Source organism: Amblyomma maculatum, chromosome 2, assembly GCF_055883805.1.
Source record: "Amblyomma maculatum isolate TAMU_Amacu chromosome 2, ASM5588380v1, whole genome shotgun sequence".
In the NCBI taxonomy this organism is placed as follows: domain Eukaryota; kingdom Metazoa; phylum Arthropoda; class Arachnida; order Ixodida; family Ixodidae; genus Amblyomma; species Amblyomma maculatum.
Window position 1 is genome coordinate 128851017 of NC_139345.1, and position 25902 is coordinate 128876918.

A 25902-nucleotide genomic window follows, 5' to 3' on the forward strand; every position below is an offset into this window, starting at 1 on the left:
TTTCACGTACGGCTCGTCTACCCCCTGATTTCGCAATGCCTGCATCACCGCCGAGGTTTCAACTGAGTCAAATGCTTTTTCGTAATCAATGAATGCTATGTATAAGGGCTGGTTATATTCCGCGCATTTTTCTATCACCTGATTGATGGTATGGATATGATCGATAGTAGAGTACCGTTTCCGAAACCCTGCTTGATCCTTTGCTTGATTGCAGTCTAAGGTTGTCCTGATTCTATTAGCGATTACCTTAGTAAATACCTTATACGTAACAGACAGCAAGCTGATTGGTCTGTAATTTTTAAGGTCCTTAGAGTCCCCTTTCTTGTGAATTAGGATAATGTTTGCATTCTTCCATGGTTCCGGTACCGTCGATGACACCAAGCACTGCGTATACAGGGTGGCCAGTTTTTCTAGCACGACATCCCCCCCGTCCTTCAGCAAATCTGTAGTTATCTGATCCTCTCCAGCTGATTTCCCCCTTTTCATAGTTTCTAGTGCTTTCTTGACCTCGTCCTTCGTCACTGGTGGAACGTCTGACTGTTTTTCCCTTCCACCAATCTCATTACGGTCCTGACTACTTTGGCTACTGTAGAGATCTGTATAGAACACCTCGGCTACTTTGACTATCTTTTCCATATTAGTGATGACGTTGCCCGCCTTGTCCCTTATCGCATACATTTGGTTTTTGCCTATGCCCAATTTCTTCTTTACCGCTTTAAGGCTTCCTCCGTTCTTTACAGCATGCTCAATTTTCTCCATGTTATACTTCCTTATATCGGCCACCTTGCGCTTATTGATTAGCTTTGATATCTCGGCCAATTCGATCTGGTCTGTTGGATTGGAAGCTTTCATACTCTGGCGTTTCTTAATCAAATCTTTCGTCTCCTTAGACAGCTTACCGGTATCCTCTCTAACTATCCTACCGCCTACTTCTACCGCGCACTCAGTAATGATATCTCTGAAATTATTGTTCCTTGCCTCTAGGGTAATGTCGCCATCCTCATTTAGAGCTGAATACTTATTCTGTAGCGAGATCCTGAACTCTTCTGCCTTCCCCCTCACCGCCAATTCGTTGATGGGTTTCTTCTTACTAATCTTTCGCGTTCCTTCTTCAGATTTAGGCTAATTCGGGATCTCACCATCCTGTGGTCACTGCATCGCACTTTCCCGATTACCTCTACATCTTGCATAATGGCGGGGGTTGAACACATTATGAAGTCGATTTCATTTTTAGTCTCTCCGTTAGGACTTTTCCATCTCCATTTCCGGTTCTTCCGTTTGCTGAAGAAGGTATTCATGATTCGTAAGTTATTGCGCTCTGCAAACTCAACTAGTAACTCCCCCCTGCTATTCCTAGAACCAGTGCCATAGTCACCTACTGCCTTGTCTCCTGCCTGTTTTTTCCCTACCTTGGCATTGAAGTCGCCCATTAGTACAGTATACTGCGTTTTTACTTTTCGCATTGCCGATTCTACATCTTCATAGAAGCGTTCAACTGCCTGGTCATCATAACTACATGTAGGTGCATAGGCCTGTACAACCTTCAGTTTATACCGCTTATTAAGCCTAATTACGATGCCTGCAACCCTCTCATTAATACTATAGAATTGATCTATATTACCCGCTATAATCTTATTGACAAGGAAACCTACTCCTAGTTGTCGCCTCCCTGGTAAACCTCGATAACACAGTACATACCCATCCTTCAGTACAGTATATGCCTCATTTGGCCTCCTAACCTCACTAAGCCCTATGACATCCCAATTAATGCCCTCTAGTTCCTCTAACAGCACTGCTAAACTAGCTTCACTAGCTAGGGTTCTAGCATTAAACGTTGCCAGGGTCAGTTTCCAATGGCGGCCTGTCCAGGGGAGCCAGGCTTTCTTAGCACCCCCTGCTGCGTCACAGGTCTGACCGCCGCCGTGGTCAGTTGTTCCGCAGCCGCTGGTGACTGAGGGCCGGGGTTTTATGGAGCTTATCATAGGAGGTTGCGGCCAATTACTGCACCAGGGTGGCCAACTCCTGTTCTGGTGAGGGAGTGCGTTGCCGGAGGTGTTCACCGGCATCAGGTCGCACCCCAAACCTGTGTATGCAATTCCATCGACACGCGGATTTTTTTTTTTTCATCCGGTGGAGAATTGCGCGGCACCGGGATTTGAGCCCCGGTCCTCTTGCATGCGAGGCGGATGTTCTACCGCTACACCACCGCTGCTCCGCGGAACGCTGTTGCCTCTGATCAAATTGTATTACCTTAACATACGGCGAAATAAAGATACCTCGTCAGCTGCGCTGCGAATTCGCACTGTACACATATCACACAGCAGATATTCAGTGGTAATTGTAGAAATCTTGTTTGGGCCGGTTAATTGGTACAAGATTCACAAAGAATACGGCGCGCGACAGAGAAAGGCACATGATTCTGCCGTTTGTACGCCTGTTGTCCTCGTCTGCTGCGCCGCATTCTTTGTGATTCAGTTACAACCGGCGCTGTAATATGGACCGACACATACCCATGCGTAAGCATGCGTTCGTATATAGTATAAGGCTTAGTACGCGAATGTATTTTCGGTTGAGACTAGCTATGCTGCACTACATGTATAAGCCACATAGGTTACGGCATATGCTGTTTTAACTGGAATTGACAACAGTGTACGGGCTTCTCGTGTGTCAAGCGTGTGTACAGCAAACCTCGCGTTCAACAACATTGACATGGGCGAAAAAACGCTTGTATTCGTACTTTTCACATCGCGTGTCCCGTTCCATCTCCTGCATATCACTCAGGAAATAGCGTCAACCAAAGAAATGGCTCAATAGCGATCAGAACATTCCTCACTGCTGACGAGACGCGTCCTCCTTCGCTACTTGAGGTGCTTGAAGATCTGCTTGGATACGCAGTGGTCCACGCAGTGCAAGAAATCGAACAGTTCCTCGGTGCACGTCTCGAGAGTCTTGGAACGGCTGGTGACGCGTTCGTTGCACTCTGCCAGCCTTTTGCCGTGCTCGGCGCACTTGGGCTTGGCCCGGCACTCTTCCCTGAGCGTATCCAGAGGGTCTACCAGGCCTTCGCCGGAGGAGGCCTGCTGTGCGGGCTTCTTCGCCTTGTCCATATGGCCGAATACAGGACGTGTGTGTTCGGTACCTGATTTTTTTTAAACACCCACGAAAGGCGACTGGAACGCTGTGAGCTTGCAATGGAGCAAGGGCCTTAACCTTACATCAATGTTGAAGAAAAACGCGAGAGACACATTTGGTGATGATGATAATGACGAAGGGCCATGGCATGTGCTCGCCAGGGGCTTTTATGAACAATGGGGAAAATGGATTGCTTTTTTTTTAAATTCCGCCATTGTATGTGTGCTGAAGACAAAATGCACTTTCTTTTTTTATTCTTTTTTAATTGCGGATTTTCACCCTGTTTTGTGGTTTTTCAAACAGCAAAACCATGCCATGCCGTCCACTTCGTCGAGATGTAATTATAATAATAATTGGTTCACAGGAATGGAAAGGCTCAATATCTGCCACACTTGTTTCTGTGGACACCTGAACCGCGACAGGAAGGCGGTAGTGAAAGTGGATAGAGAGAATTAGGAGCTTTAGTGGAGGGCTACTGAGTAATTTCGACCACCTGGGGATCTTTAACGTGCGCTGACATCGCATATCACACGGGCGCCTCTTCGGATCGCCTCGACGGAGCCGCCGCGGTCGGGATCGAATCCGGGAGTATGTTCGATCCCGACTGCGGCGGCTGCGTTTCGGCGGAGGATAAACGGAGTCCGTGTGCTGTGCGATGTCTGTGCGCGTGAAGATCCCCAGGTGGTCGAAATTACTCCGGAGCCCTCCACTATACGACATCCTTTTCTCTCTTTCCGCTTTAACTTCCACCATCCTCCTTTCCTTTACGGCGCGTTGAGGTGTCCACAGGAAAAGAGTGAGACAGTTAAATCAATCAGATTTTATGGCTCAGCGACAGAGTCAGTAGCAGGCCCGTGCATTTTCTTTTCCTTCTTCCTACAGCAACAACAACGAAAGGAGAAGAAAACGGGGAAGTTGGCGCTGGTGGAACGCTTGAGCGCTTCCCTTCAGAGAAAGAAGAAAAAGCCCAACGGGCACGAAAACAATGTAGTGCCTACAAGATTTCAATAGATACAAGTAGGAGTGGCGCGCGTGCCTAGCTGAACAGTTAAGAAGAGGAAGATCTTTGCGCAGCCTGGTCGTGCTGCTTGTTCGCGAAGACACTAGTTGTGGACATGTGGAGTTTGCAAGCTACCCCACTGCCAAAGCCACCATCACTGCTGGTTCCGCTCGTGTTGCTGCTGCTGCTGCTCCAGGGTTGTTGGGTGCCGGGTGCGGAGGCCTTCTACCTCCCGGGCCTGGCGCCGGTCAACTACTGCAAGGGTGACGCCAGCACTGCGCAGTGCCAGGTATGGTCACGTGGCTGGCTATGATTTTGATCGATTAGCAGTGCGAAAGCCTTAGTTACGAAGTCTATCATCCCGAGCAAAACCTTGTGTTGTTTTCGGAGCAGCTGCATAACAACGGTATGCATAGTAACGCTGCGGTGCTTCCATCACAGCCGCGTAGCGAGGAAGGCGATCACGTAGACGTGAAGTGGTCGGTAGCGCGTGAGTGTGGAGTATGATATGCAGTCCGCGGTAAAGCGATATGTAATTAGCCACAAATGCGTGTGTCATTTCAGCCAACTATACAAAGCTAGGCGACAGAAGAGCAATACCTAAACGGTTACTGATGGAGCACTTTCTGTTTCGATATGATTCCACTGCAGGGAACGGTCGCCCTTGGTGACGCCTGTTGTGCGGTCATGAAGGTCCAACGTCTCGTTGGCTTAATGCTATGATGGCGCCGCAGGCCGTCTTCACGTTTGATGCTTCCCACTACTGTGGATCCCTTATCCGATTAGGGCCCTCACTTCGAACCCAAAACGCTCCCCCAGACCGCACTTGGTGCTTGAGGGGAGGAAAAAGGGGGGGGGGGGATGTTGAACGGATGATGATGGTCAGATGAGTTATGTGAGACTTTGGGCTGTGGCACGGCAATTCCGGGTGTCGAGCCCCTGTTCCCAATTGGCGACGGTGCCTGTACAATACAGATTTCACACGATACTGCAATTTTCGCCAAAATTCTCTCCAATCTTTTGCAGTGTCCTCCAGCCTTAAGTATTCTTTCTTTTTCATGCCACGAACGCGATAATATGGTAACGCAATTGGTAAATACATCGTTCTCCGACCGGCTTAGTCGTTGCGCTTTATGAATAACGTCAAATTTGCCGCATTTGCCGCGCGACAGATTCGAAACCAAAAATGTTTGCAGCACATGATTCTTTGGGAAAGTGGTTGACATCTATAGTATAAAAATAATAGTTATTTCATTGTTTACGCAGTTTACCTTGCGCTTTAAACGCACACTGTTATGTGACGCGTTCAGGAGACCGATCTTCGTAAGTAGTTTCAAACAATCTGCTAGGTGACGCTAGCTGTGCCGCGTTTTGTTTTGCTATGCTTTCACACATGGGTCATCATGGTTTTGCGTGTAGTAGGGTGTCTTCTAGGTATTCGTGTATGTGCGGTGCATTGCGAACGGTACTAGTATATTCTAGTGCACTATAGTTTTGTGCACGCCTCTGAGATTGTGAGGAGAATGTGTCTTCATACCAGAAAGAGGGCTTCGACGGGCGCGGTAAAATTCTTTGACCATCCCGTGAACCCCCGTCGCTAAAGTCTGCGCTGTCACTTCCCAGCTCGTCTTCGCGGATCGTTATTTTAGCTAATGTGACCAAGACTCTATTTACTCGAAAAAGGAGGCGCGAGCCTCTTTTACTTGATATGAGAAAAACTTTCTGCCCTTTTCCTGTCGCGAAAGTTCTGTGATCTGGGAAGAATGAGTTACGATGTTTATGGAATATGAAAGGGAAGTATAGTGATCCAGGGTGACCGTAGTTCGTGTTCGGAATTATATAACTTCGAATCTAGTCTGAAAAAAAAAAAAGTAAAAATGGAAGGCGAATGACCAGGGGTGTTGTGGCGATTAAAGCGCACCAAGGCTTAACAGTGTTTTGGTGGTGTGTGGTTATCTTCGCTGAACTACAACTAAAATGCTTCTGCTGCTTACTACCCACTAAACAGAAAATACAACTTCATACACTGAAACATTGCTAAAATGTTCAAAACCGCCTGTTCCGCCTAGAATGAGCCGTCTAGCAGAGTGGCGCAGTGGAAGCGTGCTGGGCCCATAACCCAGAGGTCCGTGGATCGAAACCACGCTCTGCTACAACTTTTTTTTTTCTTTTTTTATGTTAGTTTTGCAGTTATATGCAGCAGAGAGCAATAAGAAATAAAGGTAAATGAAAGAACCGTACCTTTCCATTAATGTATCAGCTATAGTGACATGTTTTATTGAAGTAGCATGCATGGGCCTTTTTGGAACTGTTGTCAGGAGAGAATGTGGGAGATGATGCATGCAATTGCTCGTGCTGATTGGTAGCAACAGTATGTGAGACCCTATTTCAACAACAACAAAATAGTGCACATAGGTCTTGCAGATTTCGACAACTACAAATATGAAAGCACTGACTGAACACGCTTAGTTGAAGCCCATCGAATATAATAGCTCAAGTAATATCGAAACAGATATGTTCTACTTGTAATTTGGAGAAATTTTGCACCAATATATGTGCTAAAATATCATGAGAATAATCCGGTCAATCAAAATACAAACTTTTACCTTTTTACGCGAAGCGTATAGAAGCGTACATAGCTCGGCTCGGTCGAAAAGCCATCGCCGTACATAGCCGTACCTCAGTTTCAGGTCAGTGTGGTTATAGTGTTGTTGGGTGTGGTCGGAGGTGTTCGGAATGTGATAGGTGATTGATAGCTAATGATAAATTCACTACTGAATAATTATTGGTGATTAAAATTAAAGCTAAATAACTAAAGATAGAAGAAAAATAAAAGAACAATAAAATAAGGGGAAATTGCATTTAAAGATACGAAAATTGAAAATAACAAGAACTAGGAAGTGTTGAGTCACTGCGTCATAGGCTAGAGTTTGATTGATTGATTGAAGGTCCTTTATTGAATGGGAAGGCTCATGGCCATGGAGGCTATAGTTTATCATAGGGATTCGAAGCTACTACATATGTGCCTCCAATTGCTTGCCGTTACATGCTAGTGTAAGTGACCACCAAGGAGTTAGACGTATATATTGTGAGGCAGAAGAACGCACCAGCAAATTCACCTTTTTACTTCAGGTAGGCTGAAGCAGCAGCTACAGACTAGCCACAGCTTAGCAACACTTCGTCTTCTTCGCACGACCCGAAGACCGATGATGATTACGCTGAGATGAAGATGAAGGTCACTCACAGTGCTTACAACATTCCCCCTCCCGAACGAAAGCGACCATCCTGGTCGCAAATTAAATCTTAAGGTCGGCGGTTAAAGGGTTTCAAGCGCGACACGTGCACAATCTCGGTACCGCGACACCGACGATCGCGAACAGGCGATGCAGGTGTGATGAGATAGTTTACAGGGGAAGTTTGTTCCAGAACCGTGTACGGGCCAATAAAACGGCTCAGAAACTTTTCACACAGGCCGGGGATGCGAGTAGGTGTCCAGAGTAGCACTTCGTCTCCAGGGCGGAAAGACACTGAGCGATGAGTCGCATCATACGTGCTTTTCCTGGAAGCTTGAGTGGCTTCAGTTTGAAGGCGGGCACGATCACGGCAGTGGGCGATACGAGACACGAACTGTTCGTGGGAAGGCGCGGCAGAAGGAGTAGAAGCTGTGAAGAAAGATGCTTCGAGGGAGAAGGTAGGATGGCGGGCATAAACAAGAAAAAACGGAGAGTAGGTGGTGGTTCGTTGAACGGCAGTGTTGTAGGCGAAGGTTACAAAGGGGAGTAAAGAGTCCCAGTTGTTGTGCTGAGGGTGAATGTAGGTGGATAGCATATCAGAAAGGGTGCGATGAAAGCGTTCCGTGAGGCCATTGGTCTGAGGGTGGTAAGGAGATGTAGTTTTATGCACCGTGCCTGAAGCATGAAGCACTGCGGCGAGGACGGTGGAGAGGAACGACTTGCCACGATCGCTAAGGAGGAGGCGAGGGGCGCCGTGGCGAAGAAGTATGGTGTGGAGGAAGAAGTTGGCGATTTCGGAAGCGGAGCCGGAAGGAAGTGCTGCGGTTTCAGCGTATCGGGTGAGGTGGTCAACGGCAGTAACGACCCAGCGGTTGCCAGCTGGAGTCAAGGGCAGGGGTCCATACAAGTCGATTCCGACGACTTCGAAAGGTGTGGAAGGACATGGGAGAGGTTGCAAGAGACCGGCAGGAGGCGACGTAGACCGCTTGCGTCGTTGACAAGGGATGCAAGACGCTACGTATTTTAATACTGAGGTTGAAAGGCCAGGCCAGAAGAAACGACGTTTGATGCGGTCGTAGGTTTTGTGGTACCCAAGGTGACCTGCGGTGGGGTCGTCGTGAAAGGCTTGTAGAACTTGAGGACGCAGGGAAGAAGGAATTACGGGAACCCATGTGTGGCCCAGTGGGCTGTAGTTGTGCCAAAATAATGTGCCATCCTGTAACTTGAAATTTTTGAGCCGACGACGGAGACGGGCATTTGGAGGTCTAATAACACCGCTGAGACTATCAATCAGCTTTTGACAGTAAGGGTCAGCACTCTGGTGGTGAGCAAGATTGCAGTGTATATCTGGCATGGGAGCAATAGAGGCGGCGCTCAAAGACTGCATAACTGTAGGGTTTAAATGGCTTGACTCCGTTGGGACAGGAGAGGAATGCGAGGACATGGGTTGCGAAGGCAAAGCAATAGGGCAACGAGAGAGAGCGTCGGCGTCCTTGTGCTTCTTGCCCGATTTGTAAGTGACAGTAAAGTCGTACTCTTGAAGGCGGAGGATCCACCGCCCGAGACGACCGGACAGATTTTTCAAAGTGGATAACCAGCATAGGGCGTGGTGGTCAGTGACGACTGTGAAGTGACGGCCGTACAGGTAAGGACGAAACTTCTGAACAGCCCAGACGACGGCGAGACATTCTTGTTCGGTAATAGTGTAGTTTTGTTCCGCAGAAGTCAGAGTTCGGCTCGCATAGGCAACAACATTTTCTGTAGAGGTGTTTTGGCGTTGCAGAAGGACAGCGCCAATGCCATGGCTACTGGCGTCGGTGTGCAAAATTGTCGGTGCTTTATCATCAAAATGGCAGAGGACGGGACCCGAAGTCAGAGCACGCTTGAGAGTTTCAAATGCTTCTTCGCAAGCAGGAGACCAGATGAAAGGCGTGTCGTTGTGAAGAAGCGCATGTAAAGGTGAGGCAATAGAGGCGAAATTGCGGATGAATCTGCGGAAGTATGATGCCAAGCCGAGGAAACTGCGGAGATCTTTGACCCGAGTTGGACGGGGAAAGTGCAGCGCAGCAGCGATTTTTTCAGGGTCAGGCTTAATTCCTTCGCTGCTTACGAGATGGCCAAGAACTTTAATGGATTTTGATGCAAAACGGCATTTCTTCGTGTTTAGCTGTAGGCCAGCGCTGGAAAGTGCTGTCAAAACTTCATCGAGACGAGTAAGGTGATCAGGAAATGACGAAGAAAAAATGACGATGTCATCTAAGTAACAGAGACATGTTTTCCATTTTAGGCCGCGGAGAACTGTGTCAATCATACGCTCGAATGTAGCAGGAGCGTTGCAGAGTCCAAAAGGCATTACATTGAATTCGTATAAACCGTCCGGTGTTGCAAAGGCGGTCTTCTCTTTATCATCTTCATTCATGGGGATCTGCCAGTAGCCTGATCTTAAGTCAAGGCTGGAGAAAAATTGGGCACCTTGCAAACAATCGAGGGCGTCGTCAATTCGAGGGAGGGGATACACATCCTTACGAGTTATTCTGTTTAGAGCACGGTAATCTACACAAAAACGAACCGAACCGTCTTTTTTTTGCACTAGCACAACAGGCGATGACCAGGAACTAGACGATGGGCGTATGATGTTGCGTGCAAGCATGTCAGCAACATTTTCCTGAATAACTTTGCGCTCGGTTGGAGAAACACGATAAGGCCGGCGTCTAACTATGCTTGATCCGTCGGTGAGTATGCGATGCGTTGCTGCAGCGGTTTGACCCAGTGTGCCGGAATTGACGTCGAACGAGTCTGCGTGCTTGTTCAATACAGCGAGCAATGCGTCTGTCTGGTCTGTTGTCAGGTCGGTGCTGATCGTGTGGCGAAGTGCTGCACTGAGCGAGGCAGGGGATGAATCAGAGCGATCGGAGGTGGAAATGGGAAGAAGTGTGACAGGCTGGGCGGAAGCAATTGATGCAACAGTAGAGTCGCGTCGCAGAAGAATGGGCTCTGATGTGGTGTTGAATGCGGCGAGAAGAGAAGAACCGCTGGAGAAGCGAAGAAGGGACACGATGATGATAATACCTCTTGACAGGAGACGAGGGCTGGGTGTAATCAGGACGTCGCCATCGGTGACGGCGTCAGAAGTCACAGATAGAATATCTTCGTTGCCCGGATAGAGGACGTGATCGGCAAGCATAACTACACGGGAAGAAAGTGGTTCTCTATCGGCAAGAATGTTGCATTCAGTGACTTCAATAGTGGGAGGGGAACACGTAATGACTGCTGAGGCGTTTTGGAGGAAATCCCAGCCGAAGATGAGTTGATGGACACAGGAGGATAGGACAGCAAACTCAATGAAGTGCAAGATGCCATCAATGGTGACTCGGGCTGTACACGCTCCACAAGGGTTAATATTCTGTCCATTTGCAGCACGTAAAGGAGGACCGGTATAAGGTGTGCGCACTTTTCGCAGTTTTAAACACAAGTCAAGTTTCATAATAGAAATAGCGGCGCCGGTATCAATTAAAGCTTCCAGTTCATGTCCCTCAAGGAATACAGTCAACATGTTTGATGGGAGCAGAGGAGGAATTGGAGCGACGACAGGCGGTGCAGTTTTACCTCCGGAAACTGCACAGGTTAGTTTTCCGTTTGGCGGGCAGAAGCTGAAGATGGAGGGCGAAGGGGCGACGAAGTCCGGCGAAAGGGTGACGGGGAGCGACGACGCGATGGCCGTGCTGTCCTAGACCGGTCAGGAGAAGTCGACGGGGAGGAAGAGGGACGGAGGTCATTATCGGTGTAGTACTGGCGAGGAGGAAGCTGGTAGGCGTCGTCACGTCGAACGTACCCATAGCTCGCACGCTCATCTCGCAGTCGTCGGCGACAAACGCGTGTTACATGGCCGCGGATTCCGCAGTAGAAACATACTGGACGAGGTGGGAGAGGCCGCCAATTACCATACACCGGTGGTCGCGGGGACAGGGCGGCGAGGCTGGGTGGGACAGGCGCGTGATGGACAGGAGGACAAGGAGGAGGAGCCGCAGTGACTTCAGCATACGTCGGAACGTTCGGAGCATATGTCGGAGCTGGTGGTTCTGTAGCCATGGGACGATTGAGTGAAGTAAGCTCCTCCTTGATAATGCCACGCAACCCAGTAGATTGAGCAGGTGGGCGTGAGAAGGCAGGAACCGACGAAATATCATTGTGGAGCTCTTCCCGTATTATAGATCGTATGATGGTGCGCAGATCAGTTTCGGGAATTTGGCTCGGATCCCAGGTGTTGTTGAGGCGGCGCGACTGTAGATAGTCAAGTCGCTGGCAAGTGGCACGAATGTCTGCCACCGTGACGGGATTTTGGGCAGCTAGAGCTGCGTAGGCAAAAGAGCCAATTCCTTTTAAAATATGTCCGACACGTTCAGCCTCGACCATGCCATTGTTAACTCGCCGGCAAAGGGCGAGTACGTCCTCAATGTAGGATGTGTATGTCTCTCCTGGAAGCTGCACACGGGTCTCTAGCTTCTTTTGAAAAGAGGCCGGACCAGCACCAACAGTTCCAAATATCTGGCGGATCTGTGTCGTGAATTGAGGCCAGTCAGGAATGGCGTCCTCATGGTTGAGGAACCACGTCTTAGCCACGTCACTCAGGTAGAATGAGACGTTGAGTAGCTTCATAGAAGCGTCCCAACCGTTAAAAGCGCTCACCCGATCGTACTGCTGTAGCCAGTCTTCGACGTCGTCACCGCGGAGACCGGCGAAAACCGGAGGGTCGCGCTGACGTGAGGTAACTGACCAAGTTGGGTGGGTCAAATGGTGCTGAGCAAGTGCACCTTGGGACGTCAGTGGTGCAGAGGTGGCATGGGCAGCCGTGGGATGCCCATCGGTAGCTACAGGCGCCGGAACGGTGAGAGCAGGGGGATGTGACTGCGCCATGGCGGTTGATGTGCCGCCAAGAACACGACCGGAACGGAGCTCCAGGGGGTGCCGCGTTGAGGACGCTGGGATCAGGAGTCACTTCCACCACTTGTGAGGCAGAAGAACGCACCAGCAAATTCACCTTTTTACTTCAGGTAGGCTGAAGCAGCAGCTACAGACTAGCCACAGCTTAGCAACACTTCGTCTTCTTCGCACGACCCGAAGACCGATGATGATTACGCTGAGATGAAGATGAAGGTCACTCACAGTGCTTACAATATGTATAATGCGTCTTCCGTTCCTCAGAAAACATCAACAAACAAAAAAAGAAAGAAAATCGCGGAATACAGAGGCGATGGTGAAGGTGTTATTGCGTCTGCTCTCAAGGCGAAGCCTAAAGAGTACTCTGAGTTTTATTTGCACAGCAGTAATTTAGTAAAAAATATGCTTGAAATGTCTGCGTTGCTAACATATTATTATTATTCAACAGAGAAACAACATTCATTGTATGCGCGCTACTGTGTCACATTGAATAGCAGGCTACCGTCGCAAGCTTTGACGGAGAGGCTTCAGCAGCGGAAAAGTAAGCAATCTAAAATGTATGGGTGCTAGAAATAATTCTGCTTGACACATTCTAAATTCATTCTTAATGGTAGGCGTTGACAGGACTCAAAACGGCAGTTTAATTCTTCTGCCATTTCCCTAGTAGCAGCGTGTTTAACGTAGCTAGTTTAATCGAACACGTTGAAAAGAATATGACAGATCTTTAAGGGGGTGTTATGTGCATACGAGTTACATTTTAAAGCACTGCGTTGGCCATTTAGTACACAAACAATATTTAGAAATTGGTCCCCGCAACCGCTCGCAGGGGAATTTAGAACCATACCTCACTGCACGTTATTATAGACGTTCTTTGCCCCGTTGACATAGTGCATGGCTAGTGTAGCGGTGTAATATGTGGGGGCTTCCTGGTGCGGGCAGACTGGGTGCGCCCTTTCGTTAGACGCGCACTACCTGCCTCATTTTTTAATTTTTTAGTGCGTTACCTCTAATGCCCACTTTGACAAGGTCACGTTATTCTCAAGGAACAAAGAAACTCCTTGGTTATTCCGGGAGTCGTAAATAAACGCTAGTGCCATCACAGCGGCATGAAGCCAGCGCATAGCAACAGCGCGTACAACGCAAAGGGAAGGCGCAGTATCTGTCACACTCCTTGGTGGACACCTTAACCTCACCGTAAGGGAAGGGAGGAATGCGAAATTGACACAAAAAGGGTTGCTTTGCTTTATGAGGTTTAACGGTTTGCTTTGGTTTGTTGGGTTCAACGTCCCAAACCGAGTCAGGCTATGAGAGACGCCGTAGTGGAGGACACCCTTTCAGTGCCCCGTTAATGGTTTAACGTATTGATTAGTAAGGTATGGCTGTAAGTAGCCACGTGCCTTTCCTGCCAATTCCATGTAAAAAAGTAAGGAAGTGCCATGTATGCTTTAATACGTGCATAATACGCATTTTCAAGGCGCGCTTGAAAACAGCTAGCACCTGTTCCTTCTGTGTACTCTCGATATGTCGCTGTTATGGACACATAGTTACTGCAGCGCTCAGCCTCCGTGTGTAAAGACTAGTCCTGAGGCACCGTGTTGCTAGAACAGGGAACTTTATAAATGTTTGCCTTCGCTCAACGCTGTTTGGATGCCAAACGGGCGCCCGTATGCAAGCTCACCAGAGCGCTGGAATTGTCGCTTACGTTTTCCCTTCTGCTTTGTGTACGCAGTCCAACGTGAGCCTGTACGTGAACCGGTTGACCTCGGACGAGTCGGTGATCCCGTACGAGTATGAACAGTAAGTGTGGGGGAAATGTTTATTGTTTTGATGTCTCGCTGCCCCACTATACCTTGTCTCATCACCCGACATTTTATGCCTGTGATTCTTCTTATTCGACGACGTTTTCATACTTTGAGGCTGTATTCACCTCTGCATTGCTGAATTTTTGCTTGGTGCTGTGTTTAAAGCCGACGAACAGGGGGCGTTTAACAGGGGGCTCTTCAGGACTTCTGAGTGTCTGAAGAAACCTTGACCAGCGAAGGCAATGAGGCAAAGAGGTTGCAGAAACTAGCTTCGGCGTATGCTTGACGGCTGGAAAGCATAGAGCGACTACACTTAACGGTAGAAAATCGAGGTGCATCGATATGAACCAGTAAATTAGCGATTATTGCGTAAGGTTGCGTTGTTTAAGCGCAGTTAATCGCCCAACAGTTAGCCTGTAGGTAATCATCTCGTCCACTTTCGAGGCCTCTGGACACCGATGGCGGGTGTCATCGTACGAATCCAGCCGCTTGACAGAGTTAGGGCATAATATAACGCCGAAGATGTGCACGAATAGTGAACACAGAAGAATTTCACGTCGATCCGCACCCGCACCGTGCAGTACAAGACTATGGTTGACTAGCATGAGCACTGACCCGCTGGCCTCGGACTTTCAGCGACCGTGGTTTCCGCTGCTCTTTTGTCCTTGCGTCCTCGGGTAAAAAATTCGGTTGTCGACGCGTTTGGGAACTTTTGTCATAAACAAGGGCGCACGCCAGTAACAAAGTGCGAATTAGAGCTGACTCTTATGTTAAAGAGAGACTATAGTCGGATGCAGCTAAAGAATAAGAAAAAAAAAAAAAACGGCTTGTGCTCCTTAAGGGACATCTATAGAGTCAATGGTTGCACTGAAGTTAAGGACCTGCTAGCGTAACAACGGAGGATGTGGAAGATGAAATAGGTTTTACAACGGCTCAAATAGGGTTAATCGCTACGCTATGAAACTCGCGCTTCACATCGGCTGAGGGGCTGGAAGAGCAGTTGCCGCTTTTTAGTTGTATTCGCTATAATACTTCGTCGAGATATAGCTTCGCGCTGCATTATATAAGTAGTGCGGCATTTCTACGCCTTTATTAATATTAACCATGCAGTGTGGTATTTTGCTGCTTAATACAGGTCGACAGCATCGAAGAAAATATCGCTAGAAATTGTTCGTTAAAACAATTTCGCAGGATATATCATCAGTTCAGTTCAGTCGTGTCCGACTCTTCGTGACCCTATGGACCATATCACGCCACACTTTCCTGTCTCTCACTATCTTCCTAACATCACATAACTTCATCTGCAGCGCCTCGAGGATGCCATCTAACCATCGCGTTCGCTGCCTACCCCATCTCCGGTGACCCTCAACCTTTCCTAACATTAAATCTTTCTCCAGCGGCTCCTCTCTTCTCATCAGATGACCAAAGTAGCTGAGCTTTAACTTAAGAATTTGACCCTCCAATGAGCAGTCAGGGTTTATGGTCGACAATATTGACTGATTTGATCTTCTGGCAGTCCAAGGAACTCTCAAGAGTCTTCGCCAGCACCAAAATTCAAACGCGTCAATTCTTCGGCGGTCAGCCTTTTTCACAGTCCAACTCTCGCATCCATACATCACAACTGGAAAGACCATAGCACGAGTTATACGGATCTTGGTTGGCAAACTAATGTCTCTGCTCTTTACTAGGCGGTCAAGGCTAACCATGGCTCGCTTTCTCAGAAGCAGGCGTCTCCTAATTTCATGGCTGCAGTCTACTTCTGGGGTAATCTTGGAGCCCAAGAAGAGAAAATCTGTCACAGCTTCCACTTCTTGTCCCTTGATGCTCCAGGACTTGATTGGGCAAGATGCCATGATCTTTGTCTTTTTAATGTTCAGTTTAAGCCCAAACTTCTCACTCTCTTCTTGTACGCGCATCAGAAGTCTCTTGAGTTCGACTTCACTTTCTGCCATTAAAGTGGTATCATCCGCATATCTAAGGTTGTTGATACGATGTGTATATTTCAACACTGGTTGTTCGATTTACTTCTGCAACAATTGCCACATCGTTCCATGTTTGTATGTTTCGAATTTCGGCATTTTTTTTTCGCTCCACATGCTTTGTGCGGGCGGAGGCAGGAGAGTTTCAGTGAGTGAATGAATGGTGGGTAGGACCTTCTGCGCGGTGAAGGCGAGCGGAGGACATCAGTTCGATGCATGGTGTTCGGTGCAGCCTCTCGATGGTGAATGTTGGTTGTTTGGTTAGGGGTGGGGATTGTGGAGGTTGGAGGGGAGATGACTGAATGGGTAACAAACGGATGCCTCCTGGAAAATGGCGGTGGCATCACACAATGCAGACAGACAGATTTTTCCCCAGTAAGGATATGTGATGCTAAAACATTAAAAAACGTAACACAAGGAATCGATCATAGATGAGGTGCTACTCACGGGCCACGGTACATCTAGCTGCTGTCTTGCGACCGCTGGTTCCAGTCAGCCGGGACGTCGATGGCTCGACGGCTGTCTACAGGAACAAGCTCGAAACATCTGATCTGGCAAGCTCGAGTCGAGCTTCATTAACCGCAAGTAACGTCCGAACCATCAATGCTAGAACAAAATGATTGTTATGTACGTGCCCTGCGCTGTCTGTGAATCGATGTTAATATTTGCAATTCTTGAGGAGATGTGCGTAAGTATGCGCCATTTGTCACAAAAACTGTTTGGCAAAAACACATGTGAGCGGGATCTCTCGGGATCCCATGCAGATAACTGTAGATGTCTTGCCTACATCTACGCATACGTGGATGTTAATAACGTATGTTCTATGGTCCTCTTTCTTGCGTTCAGGTTCTCTAGTTACTAATGGTATTATTCCTCGATGTGTATAAATTTTGTGACACTTCCATAAAACTGCGGGCGATGTTCGGGCGATATATTTTATTTTCTGCTCTCTGTTCGCAGCTTCGACTTCTGCCGCACGAAGGAGACGGTGTCGCCGGTCGAGAACCTGGGGCAAGTCGTATTCGGAGAGCGCATACGTCTTTCACCTTACAAGGTTCGTCATGCAGTTCTTCCGTGACATCGCTAGGGACGTTTATTCGTGTGCAGCTTTCTTAACTGCCAGCTGATATCTGTAAATATGTGGCGGTATAGGAAAGAAGCGCCGTGATGACCGCACCTGAGGTAACGCTAACTACGGGGCACCCGGTTCTTAAAAACAACGAAAACTTTTTCATGCACTTGGAGCTGCGAACTCAACAGGCATTTCGAACTTCGCTGCTTTGACAGCTGTGAACGAAATGAGTCGTGACGGCTAGTGCGGATGTGAGGATTTGACGAGGTTTTTTAAATGAGTAAATACCCTACGAAGCTGCGCCGAATTTCAAGATTATGTACTTCTTAAAATAAGGAAATAGGATACACGAACAGAATCTTTTACATCGTGATCATTATGAGTACATTTAGACGAAAATGGCGGTGTGTATGTCTGCATGATTGCCGAGTGAAGCCCTCAGCACCGGTAGTAACCCGACACGGACCGCGTCAAACGCGAAAAAGGACATCAACAGTGAAGCAAGAATGCAGATCTACTACGACAGAGAGGCGTATATATAGGGGGAGAGAGAGAGGCGGACGTAGTGAAACCTTCCAGCCAGTGACGAGTGCGAAGACGGGGGAAAGCCCAGTTGTTAAAAAAAAAAAATCAGTTCCGCATCACTCACTGGTACATTTATTTATTTATTTATTAGTACCTCACAGGCCCCGAAGAGCATTGGGTGAGGGGGGCAAATAGGTACAAGAATATCGTACAAGAACGCGGTACAAGTCAAATACAAGAAAGGAACACGAAATTTATACAAAACCGAGTTAAAATAACATCAGACACGAGACACGAAAAACAACGTTAAAAACAAATAAAACTGTTGTACATTTCGAACATCACTATGGCAATAGATGTATACATAGATGTTTTTTAAACTCACCAGGATCAACGAAAGAGATTATGTTGTCAGGAAGATCATTCCAGAGTTTTATTGCTCTAGGTAATGCAGAGGAATTAAACGACAGGGTCTTCCCATATATCCGGTTGAAGCTGAGTTGATTGTGTAAGCGTTGTGAAGAGCGGAAAGGTGATGCCAGAGGTAACAACGAAGGACGGGTGTGAACATATTTATGGAATAAACACAGAAGTGAAATGGAGCGACGAATTTCAAGTATCTGTATGTCATTAAGGTTTTTAAGCTGGGATACACTTGCGAGGGGACTATAATTGCTAAAAATGTACCGGGCAGCTCTGCTTTGAATGGACTCGAGCATATCTATGAGATATTTCTGATGGGGAGACCATATAGGTGAGATAAATTCCAGCTGTGGGCGAACAAATGTAAAATATGCAAGTTTTCGAACGGAGCTAGGTGAGTTTCGAAGGTTCCGGCGTATGAAACCCAATGTCCTCGACGCTTTGTTGCAGACTGCAGAAATATGAGAAGACCATGAAAGATTTGGTGTGAACTGAATTCCAAGGTATTTGTACGACGTAACCCTTGATAGAGAGGTATTATTTATAGAGTATATGAAGTTAGAAACAACATGCTTGCGGCTAAAAGTCATTGATTTACATTTATTAGGGTTAAGAATCATTTGCCAGTTTTGACACCAATCAACAATAGTGTCAAGGTCATTTTGAAGGGTCAGGTGGTCAGTCTCAGAAGCGATCTTACGGTAAACAACACAGTCGTCTGCGAAAAGGCGTAAACGGGATGAAATGTTAGTGGGAAGGTCGTTAATGTAGATTAGAAAAAGTAAGGGTCCAAGTACGCTTCCCTGTGGTACGCCTGAGGTTACGTCACATAGGGATGAGGAAGAGCCGTTGACAACTGTGAATTGCTGACGTAATGAGAGAAAGTTTCGAAGCCAAGATAATGTGAGGGAATCAAGGGAAAGGGTAGATAATTTTGTAAAAAGCCGGCCATGTGCAACTCTGTCAAATACTTTTGAGAAATATAAAAAAAAAATGCAATCTGTTTGCTGGTTATCATCCATGTTGAAATGCAGGTCAGTAGTAAATTCAAATATCTGGGTATCACATGAGTAGCCTTTCCTAAAACCATGCTGATTTGAAAAAAAGAAGTCATTTCGTTCCAGATGGTTGTAAATGTGAGAAGCGATAATATGCTCAAGTAATTTACAGCATATGCATGTTAACGAAATAGGCCGATAGTTATCAGGAGAGGTTTTGTTACCCGTTTTGAAGACAGGGATGACTTTGGCTTTTTTCCAGTCAGTGGGCAGTTCTCCGGAGGATAGTGATTGCTGAAATATATGACACAAAATCTGGCTGGAAATTGAAATGGTGTTTTTAAGTATATTCGAGTTAATGTTGTCCACTCCGGCAGATGATGATAACTTTAGATTTTTAATTAGTGATGCGATACCCTCAGCACTAATGGTGATGGGCTCCATGAATGGGTAGTCAGACTCGAGAACAATTGGCATACTGGAATAATCTTCCTTAGTAAACACTGATGCAAAAAATCTGTTGAACGCGGTTGGACATTCAGTATCAGCTAGCGGCAAGCCATCAGTATTGTGTAGTTGTATGAGGTCATGTTTACTTTCGGGAGATATAGTCTGCCAAAACTTCTTAGGATTAGTCTGCAAAAGTGACGGCAGATCATGAGTGAAGTATTTGTTTTTGGCAGTGGTAACAGCAGAACAGTACGCTTTCAAACACAGTTTATATCTTTCCAACGAGGTTGAAGAAGGAGCAGATCTAGCTATTCTGTATAGGCGCATCTTTTTATTCCGTAATCGACGGAGGGTCTTGTTGAACCATGGATTTTTTATGTCATTAGTTATTGTAATCAGAGGAACATGTTTCTCTATCAGTCGAGATAGTTTGTGTTTGAAGAGCAACCAGTTTTCTTCGGTAGATCGTTCGTTCCTTAGCGGGAAAAACACCTCATTGAAAAATGAGGCAAGTTCCGTGTTAATTTCATCATATCGTGCTTTACTATAATCTCTAATTTTTTTAGTTGTAATACCTGCAAACAAGCTCGGAACTAGAATATCAAACTGCAACATCTTATGATCGCTAAATCCATCAAGATACATAACCGGCCCTATGGTATCGGGAGCAGTGGATAGAGCTAAATCAAGAATGTTAGAACCACGCGTATTCTGGCTAATCACTTGAAATAAATTGAAATCTAGTGTTAGGTTGATGAATTCTGTTGCAGCATGACTAGTTGAAGACATGTCCGGTGCATTCACAGGCGGTACATTGCGCAACCCGGTACTTTTCGTAAGTGAAATGAACCTCAAATGGCAGAGCAGGACTGAGCGTATGTATTTACGGATGTTCTGCGGTTAGCCTGTATGACTGCGTTATTTTCTTGGATCAGAAACGTGCAACACTGTCAAACAGTGGCGAGGTTAGTAGCGTGAATCGGGCTTCGCAAGCCGACATCCCATAGTATGATGGTAGCGTTCTGCGGAAGAGAAAACATCGTAATGAACCCCTGCATGTGCATGATGGGCGCAGATTGGCTTCATGGTGAACCATACATGCGTGTCCCTCTGCAACAAGACGTACAGCCATGACGACTCCCGCGGCGTTCAGAAACTCAAGAGACTGAAGAGGGGCATGGCATTGCAGTACAAACACCACTGGTGAGTGCAGGTTACGCTTGAGTTTGAGCGAAGGGACATGCCGGCAGGCTCACCTATGTAAGCTTTATTTTCCATTCTGCAAGCAGTAGCACTAGTAGAGACCGTTAGCTACACGGCCTCCCTATTTGGAATTGTCAGCTTTCGTGCGCCTTTAATGATGAGCCAGCATCTGTGTAGAGGTTAGGTGTTGAAACTATGTCATTACTCCACCTTCCCTTTTTTCCTCACCTGTGCTATTTTATCGCATGCCAGTCTGCAGCTGTTGTTTTCCGGGTATTACAATGTTTCCTATGATTATTTGCACTAATCCGGGCCGAACTGGAGTTTTACAGCACGTGTATGCGCAGTCGTTCCTGAACTTTCCTTTTCCGGCTAGCGTTTCATACTTCAATTTGTGCGTGAAATCGAAATGCTAGTGGGAGAAATACATCCCTGTGGGGTAGCAACGAGGGCTGCACATGATTTCTGATAACATAGGTTCTGAAAAACAAACATCGCCTCACATTTTGATGAAACAGTCCAGTTTTCCGATGCTTATTAGAGGTTGATGCAATTGCCTAAGGCAACAGGAGATTGAACATTCCACGAAAAAAAGAAAGGCGCGACAACTGCTTCACCTTTTGCCCTCATATAACGTTTTTTTTTTTTATCTCTAGATTATATGATATAGGAGGTGCATGTGCGGGGGTATACACAATGCTCTGCCCGTTTCCAGGATCGTGGACAACATGCCGGTCACGTGGTGCCGCTCGACGGCAGAGATGAATGGCCAGATGTGCTCCATGGGCTTCCCTATGGGCTGCTACACCTTCCGAAACAGCATGCCCCGGGGAATATGTGGAGTATACGTGAGTGCATGCATGCCTTTCCGCTCGAGTGCGTGTCCCCTGAGTGAGTGTATGGCCTTTCGACGTACTTCTAAGATTCGCTCATAGCTTTAGGTGACAATACTGAGGAAATCGGTGAAAGAAAGGTGTTGTAACAGGGTCGCAGCAATAAGCATGTGGGGGACAGACCCTCTGCTGTTGAACTTAGACGTCATTTAACGGCCAGAAGACGAAGGCCTTTAAACACTGACGCTATGTGCCTTTATTTTAGGCCCTTTGGTCACTTCTCGCTTTCGTGGCAGGGAGATATCCATGTTCGAAGGAATCGAGCGTTCCAAACTTGAGTGACATGATGTTTGTCTTACAAGGACAGAATAGCGTTTAAGGATAAAGTGTGCATGCACCTCTTCCCGCAACACAGCTAGTCGTACAAAGTATTTATCTCTACCATGGCGAGGATAAGTTTACTGAGGGACAATAGAAGCCTACCCCTGTTCCTGATACACAGACAGTTCTACAATAAGTTTACATTTATCATGGCGAAGATAAGTTCACTGAGAGACAATAGCCTGTCCGTATTATTTCCAATCATTTCCTTATCTTGCGCCGTTTTCGGCCAGATCAGCCTAGCATATGTCGTGACTTCTTTTTTTCTTTTTTGCCAGTCGTGACGTTGCTATTCGGTACTTATAACGCTCTGAGATACCAGCGCTAAAATGGCAAATACGAAAGAACGAGAAAAGAAGAACGCGCTGGACGTGAATTAAGTTTATTACAGATCAATTAACCGAGGGATTCCCGGGGGAAGTTAAAGACTGCAAAAACGCAGAAGGAATTCCAAAAGAAATAACTGCGCAGAAAAGTAGAAGAATAATGACGACTAGAAACCACGCAGTGGCTGCGATTGCTTTAGTTTATATGCCGTTCATGCAGGATTTTGGGGAATGAAAAGCCGAGTTGTAAGTTCTTGGGGTTTCTGATACTTTTCCCAAGCACATTGTTCAAATCGTATGTCTCTCTAGATAAGTACGGTATTTGCACTGCTATACTTTTGTTTCCTCCGCGGCCTGTCTGCATGGACATTTGCAGTCCGCCTACTCAAAGCCGGAAACCTTCTACCTGTTCAACCACGTGGACTTGGTCATATCGTACCACAGGAGCGAGGAGGAGTCCTGGGGCAGTTCCTTCATCGAGCAGGGCGGCCGCATCATCTCCGTCAAGGTGCAGCCACGGAGGTCAGTCAACAACTGTGCTGGTCACAAAAAAAAATCAAAATCAATCAAACAAACAAACAAACAAACAAACAAACAAACAAACAAACAAACAAACAAACAAACAAACAAACAAACAAACAAACAAACAAACAAACAAACAAACAAACAGACAGACAGACAGACAGACAGACAGACAGACAGACAGACAAACAGACAAACAAACAAACAAACAAACAAACAAACAAACAAACAAACAAACAAACAAACAAACAAACAAACAAACTAGAAAAGAGATGTCGGAGCAGATAAGGGAAAGAAAAATCTTTTCTCAGCTCGTGTCGCGTGGTATATAGGGCTTGAAATCGCCGACATGTGGAGAATCGCAAGTGGTACCCTTATTGATAGTATATGAGGTCTATCAGATGATAGAACTCGACCGTACGCCTAAACACCCGTCCCAATCGTATGCGGAAAAAGTAAGGATTTAGTCTCGATACCGCCAGGGGTCCATTCATCTATAATAGCTGCAGCGATGAGGCCACTCACCGTAAAAACTGACGCCCCAGTCGACGCACCATGTCTTGCCGCCGACATGGCTATCTCGGTCGATGCTATGCCAGACACCTGACATGAAAGAGAAAAACGGTAAGGACACGTAATATAAATATGCATCATTTAAAGAAAGTGCAGCATATCAGCTGCGCAGTAATCGACCCGGGATTGCCACATACGGTGTTCTAATGCTGCAAAGAAGACTGGTTTTAACTTTGTTTTCATATTTTTTTGAGTGCGTTGTGTCGTAACCTAGCCTAGCTCGAAAGTGGGAGTATGAGCCGCTGACTTGCAGAAGTCTTGACTTCGGCGCCTCAGCTATGGCACACCGTCTTATCTTCACTTTTGTCTAAGACCGACAATTTGTACTAGGCAGATATTGTAATTTACGTGCCATTTTCTTACAGGAACCTATGGGGACAATGAAATGCTTCCTTCAACTCATCTTTTTTTTCTGTTAGCGTGGGGAAAAAGCAACTACAACACTTATATGCCCATGTAACCCGTCAGCTGGGTATTCTTACTCACGGGGAAAATGTTGGTTTTAAAGGAGTATAGGCACGTAATTTTTGAGTTCGTGTTGTATCCTTTGTAATGATACCTAAGACATTACTGTACACGGATCACCACGTCATATTCGCCCACGATTGTTGAGTAAGTCCTAATCTAATTTCTTTCACACCGGTTTCGGTTTCAACGACCGATCGATGGTTGTGAAGTCAAAGTCAAGTCTAGGTCACGTGAGGGATGAAAGAAGAGCCATATAATTATTTCTGTGGCGTTTAAATTCACTACAGTGATAAAGCCAGCCTGCCTCAAGAACAGGAAACAGAATAAGTGAAGAATCGGCGATTATATCGCCGTTTTTCATTCCTTGTGTCGAGACTTTATTGTGACGTCGCAGCCATCTCTCGGCCGTTGAAACCGAAATTGGTGAGAAAAGAAAATTCAGTTATAAATTCTTTAGCGGTTGTAGACGAAAACTGCGTGCGGATCGATATGTAGGAATGGCTTGCACATCATCAAGAAGAAAAATGCCACCAAAATTTAGTGTTTATAGTCCTTTAAACCAAAGAATCGCACAATGGCGTTCGATTTTTAATTTCTGAGCTTTATTTTAAGCTAAAAAAAAAAAAGAGCCTCACTGAATTTAGCTAGAAGGAAACAATTAAAATGAAAATTTCTCACATTTTTGAATTTTACTATAAAACGTTTAATGGTATTAACGATAATGCAGTCAAAGCAGAAAGCTGCGCTAGTTGGTGTGTCATCATAAATAAAAAGCGCTCGTCCTGTCTTCTCCTATGTCTGTGTCTGTGTTATTTGCGCTAGTCTTTTTATTTATATTAACGATAACAATGTTAAAAATTCAACTTTGTTAATTATCGAGTCAGGTAGTTTACATTTGAGTGAACCTGGTCAAGACAATCAGCTACGATCCGGCGCTAGTCGAATCTTCCGTACAGCACTTTGCCAGCATTCACCGCTTATGACAACTTAGCTGAAACGGCCTGTTATACTATTTTTGTCATCGCATGATAAATGCACGCCTTATAGAAGAGGATGCGTTCTGGGTAAATGGTTTCAGTTAGAGGTGATAGAGAGAGTGCCACATCTGTTGCGCATTCCGTCGTCTCACTCGCTGCTTTGCTGGCTGACGTCACAGTTGCTATGAGAACCAGCGATGCACAGCCTAGACTTTTGCTCGGCTCTAACTATGCCGTATGAGTGCTATCTCACTGAAAGAGAATAGAGAGGTGGGTGAGGAAGAAAAAGTTGATGGAACGCTGTACGGCCAGAGAGGTAGAAAGAAAATGGGAGAAAACTTTTCGGACAAGGGGTTCTGCGCTGCTCTCATTTGCCACGGTTCCGGCGAATAATCTCACAGTCGGTGTCTGCACCGCGCTCGTTCGCAGCATCTCGCACAAGCATGGCTTCAACTGCGACTCGACCGAGCCCATGGCATTCACCAATGACACCAAGGAGCTGGTGATCCCCTACACCTACAGCGTCACCTTCGTGGTGAGTAGCGACATCGGAGGAGTAGGCCGGCCAATACATATACGTGTATTGTTACGTTCTGTTACCAGCGTCGCATACGTGAATAGTATTCAGTAGCCAGTTTTTCCAAGTATTGTAGCCTCGAGCAAGGTGACTCGATTCGCTACATGTTTATTGCGATATAAGTTTCAAAATAGTTGCTTATAGTTCATCATTTTTTAACTGCGAAGTTATCAGCAATATGAAGACCAGAGGTTGATTTCGTTTGAGCTGCCCTACTAGAGTTGAGTTGCTACAAGCTATGTACCACATCAAGACGCTTAGCGAACCGCTCAGTAAATTCAAAAATATGGTTTGTACTGCATAAATATTTCTTTCGCCGATTGCAACCCGTGGTGGTACTACCGAAAAAAAAAAAGCGGCGCGTGTTAAGTAGTACATTAAACTAAATACTAAATGTTTACCCATTTATTTAGAGACGCCTTGTTATCGCAGGTTTATAGCTGTCCCCTGATTATTTTTTTTTTATTCTGCGTGACCGTCGTTTGACCTG

General features: G+C 46.4%; 1 protein-coding gene, 1 non-coding gene and 1 pseudogene across 2 annotated transcripts in view; 2 read left to right on the plus strand and 1 right to left on the minus strand.

The window, feature by feature from the left end:
- Positions 1-2858: 2858 nt before the first annotated feature.
- On the minus strand, positions 2859-3107 carry LOC146199817 (cytochrome b-c1 complex subunit 6, mitochondrial pseudogene; annotated as a pseudogene).
- A 1140-nt stretch (positions 3108-4247) lies between these two features.
- The window catches only part of LOC146199818 (transmembrane 9 superfamily member 2-like), a 38628-nt gene continuing 16973 nt past the window's right edge, over positions 4248-25902 (plus strand). The window contains exons 1-8 of the mRNA XM_084592201.1: positions 4248-4421; positions 7124-7186; positions 14033-14100; positions 17045-17138; positions 20628-20755; positions 21471-21603; positions 22672-22817; positions 25265-25370. Of these exons, the coding sequence (XP_084448327.1) occupies positions 4248-4421; positions 7124-7186; positions 14033-14100; positions 17045-17138; positions 20628-20755; positions 21471-21603; positions 22672-22817; positions 25265-25370 (912 nt within the window). The remainder of the gene's footprint in view (positions 4422-7123; positions 7187-14032; positions 14101-17044; positions 17139-20627; positions 20756-21470; positions 21604-22671; positions 22818-25264; positions 25371-25902) is intronic.
- On the plus strand, positions 6214-6285 carry TRNAM-CAU (transfer RNA methionine (anticodon CAU)). Its single transcript has one exon. It is a non-coding gene; the product is annotated as a tRNA-Met (tRNA).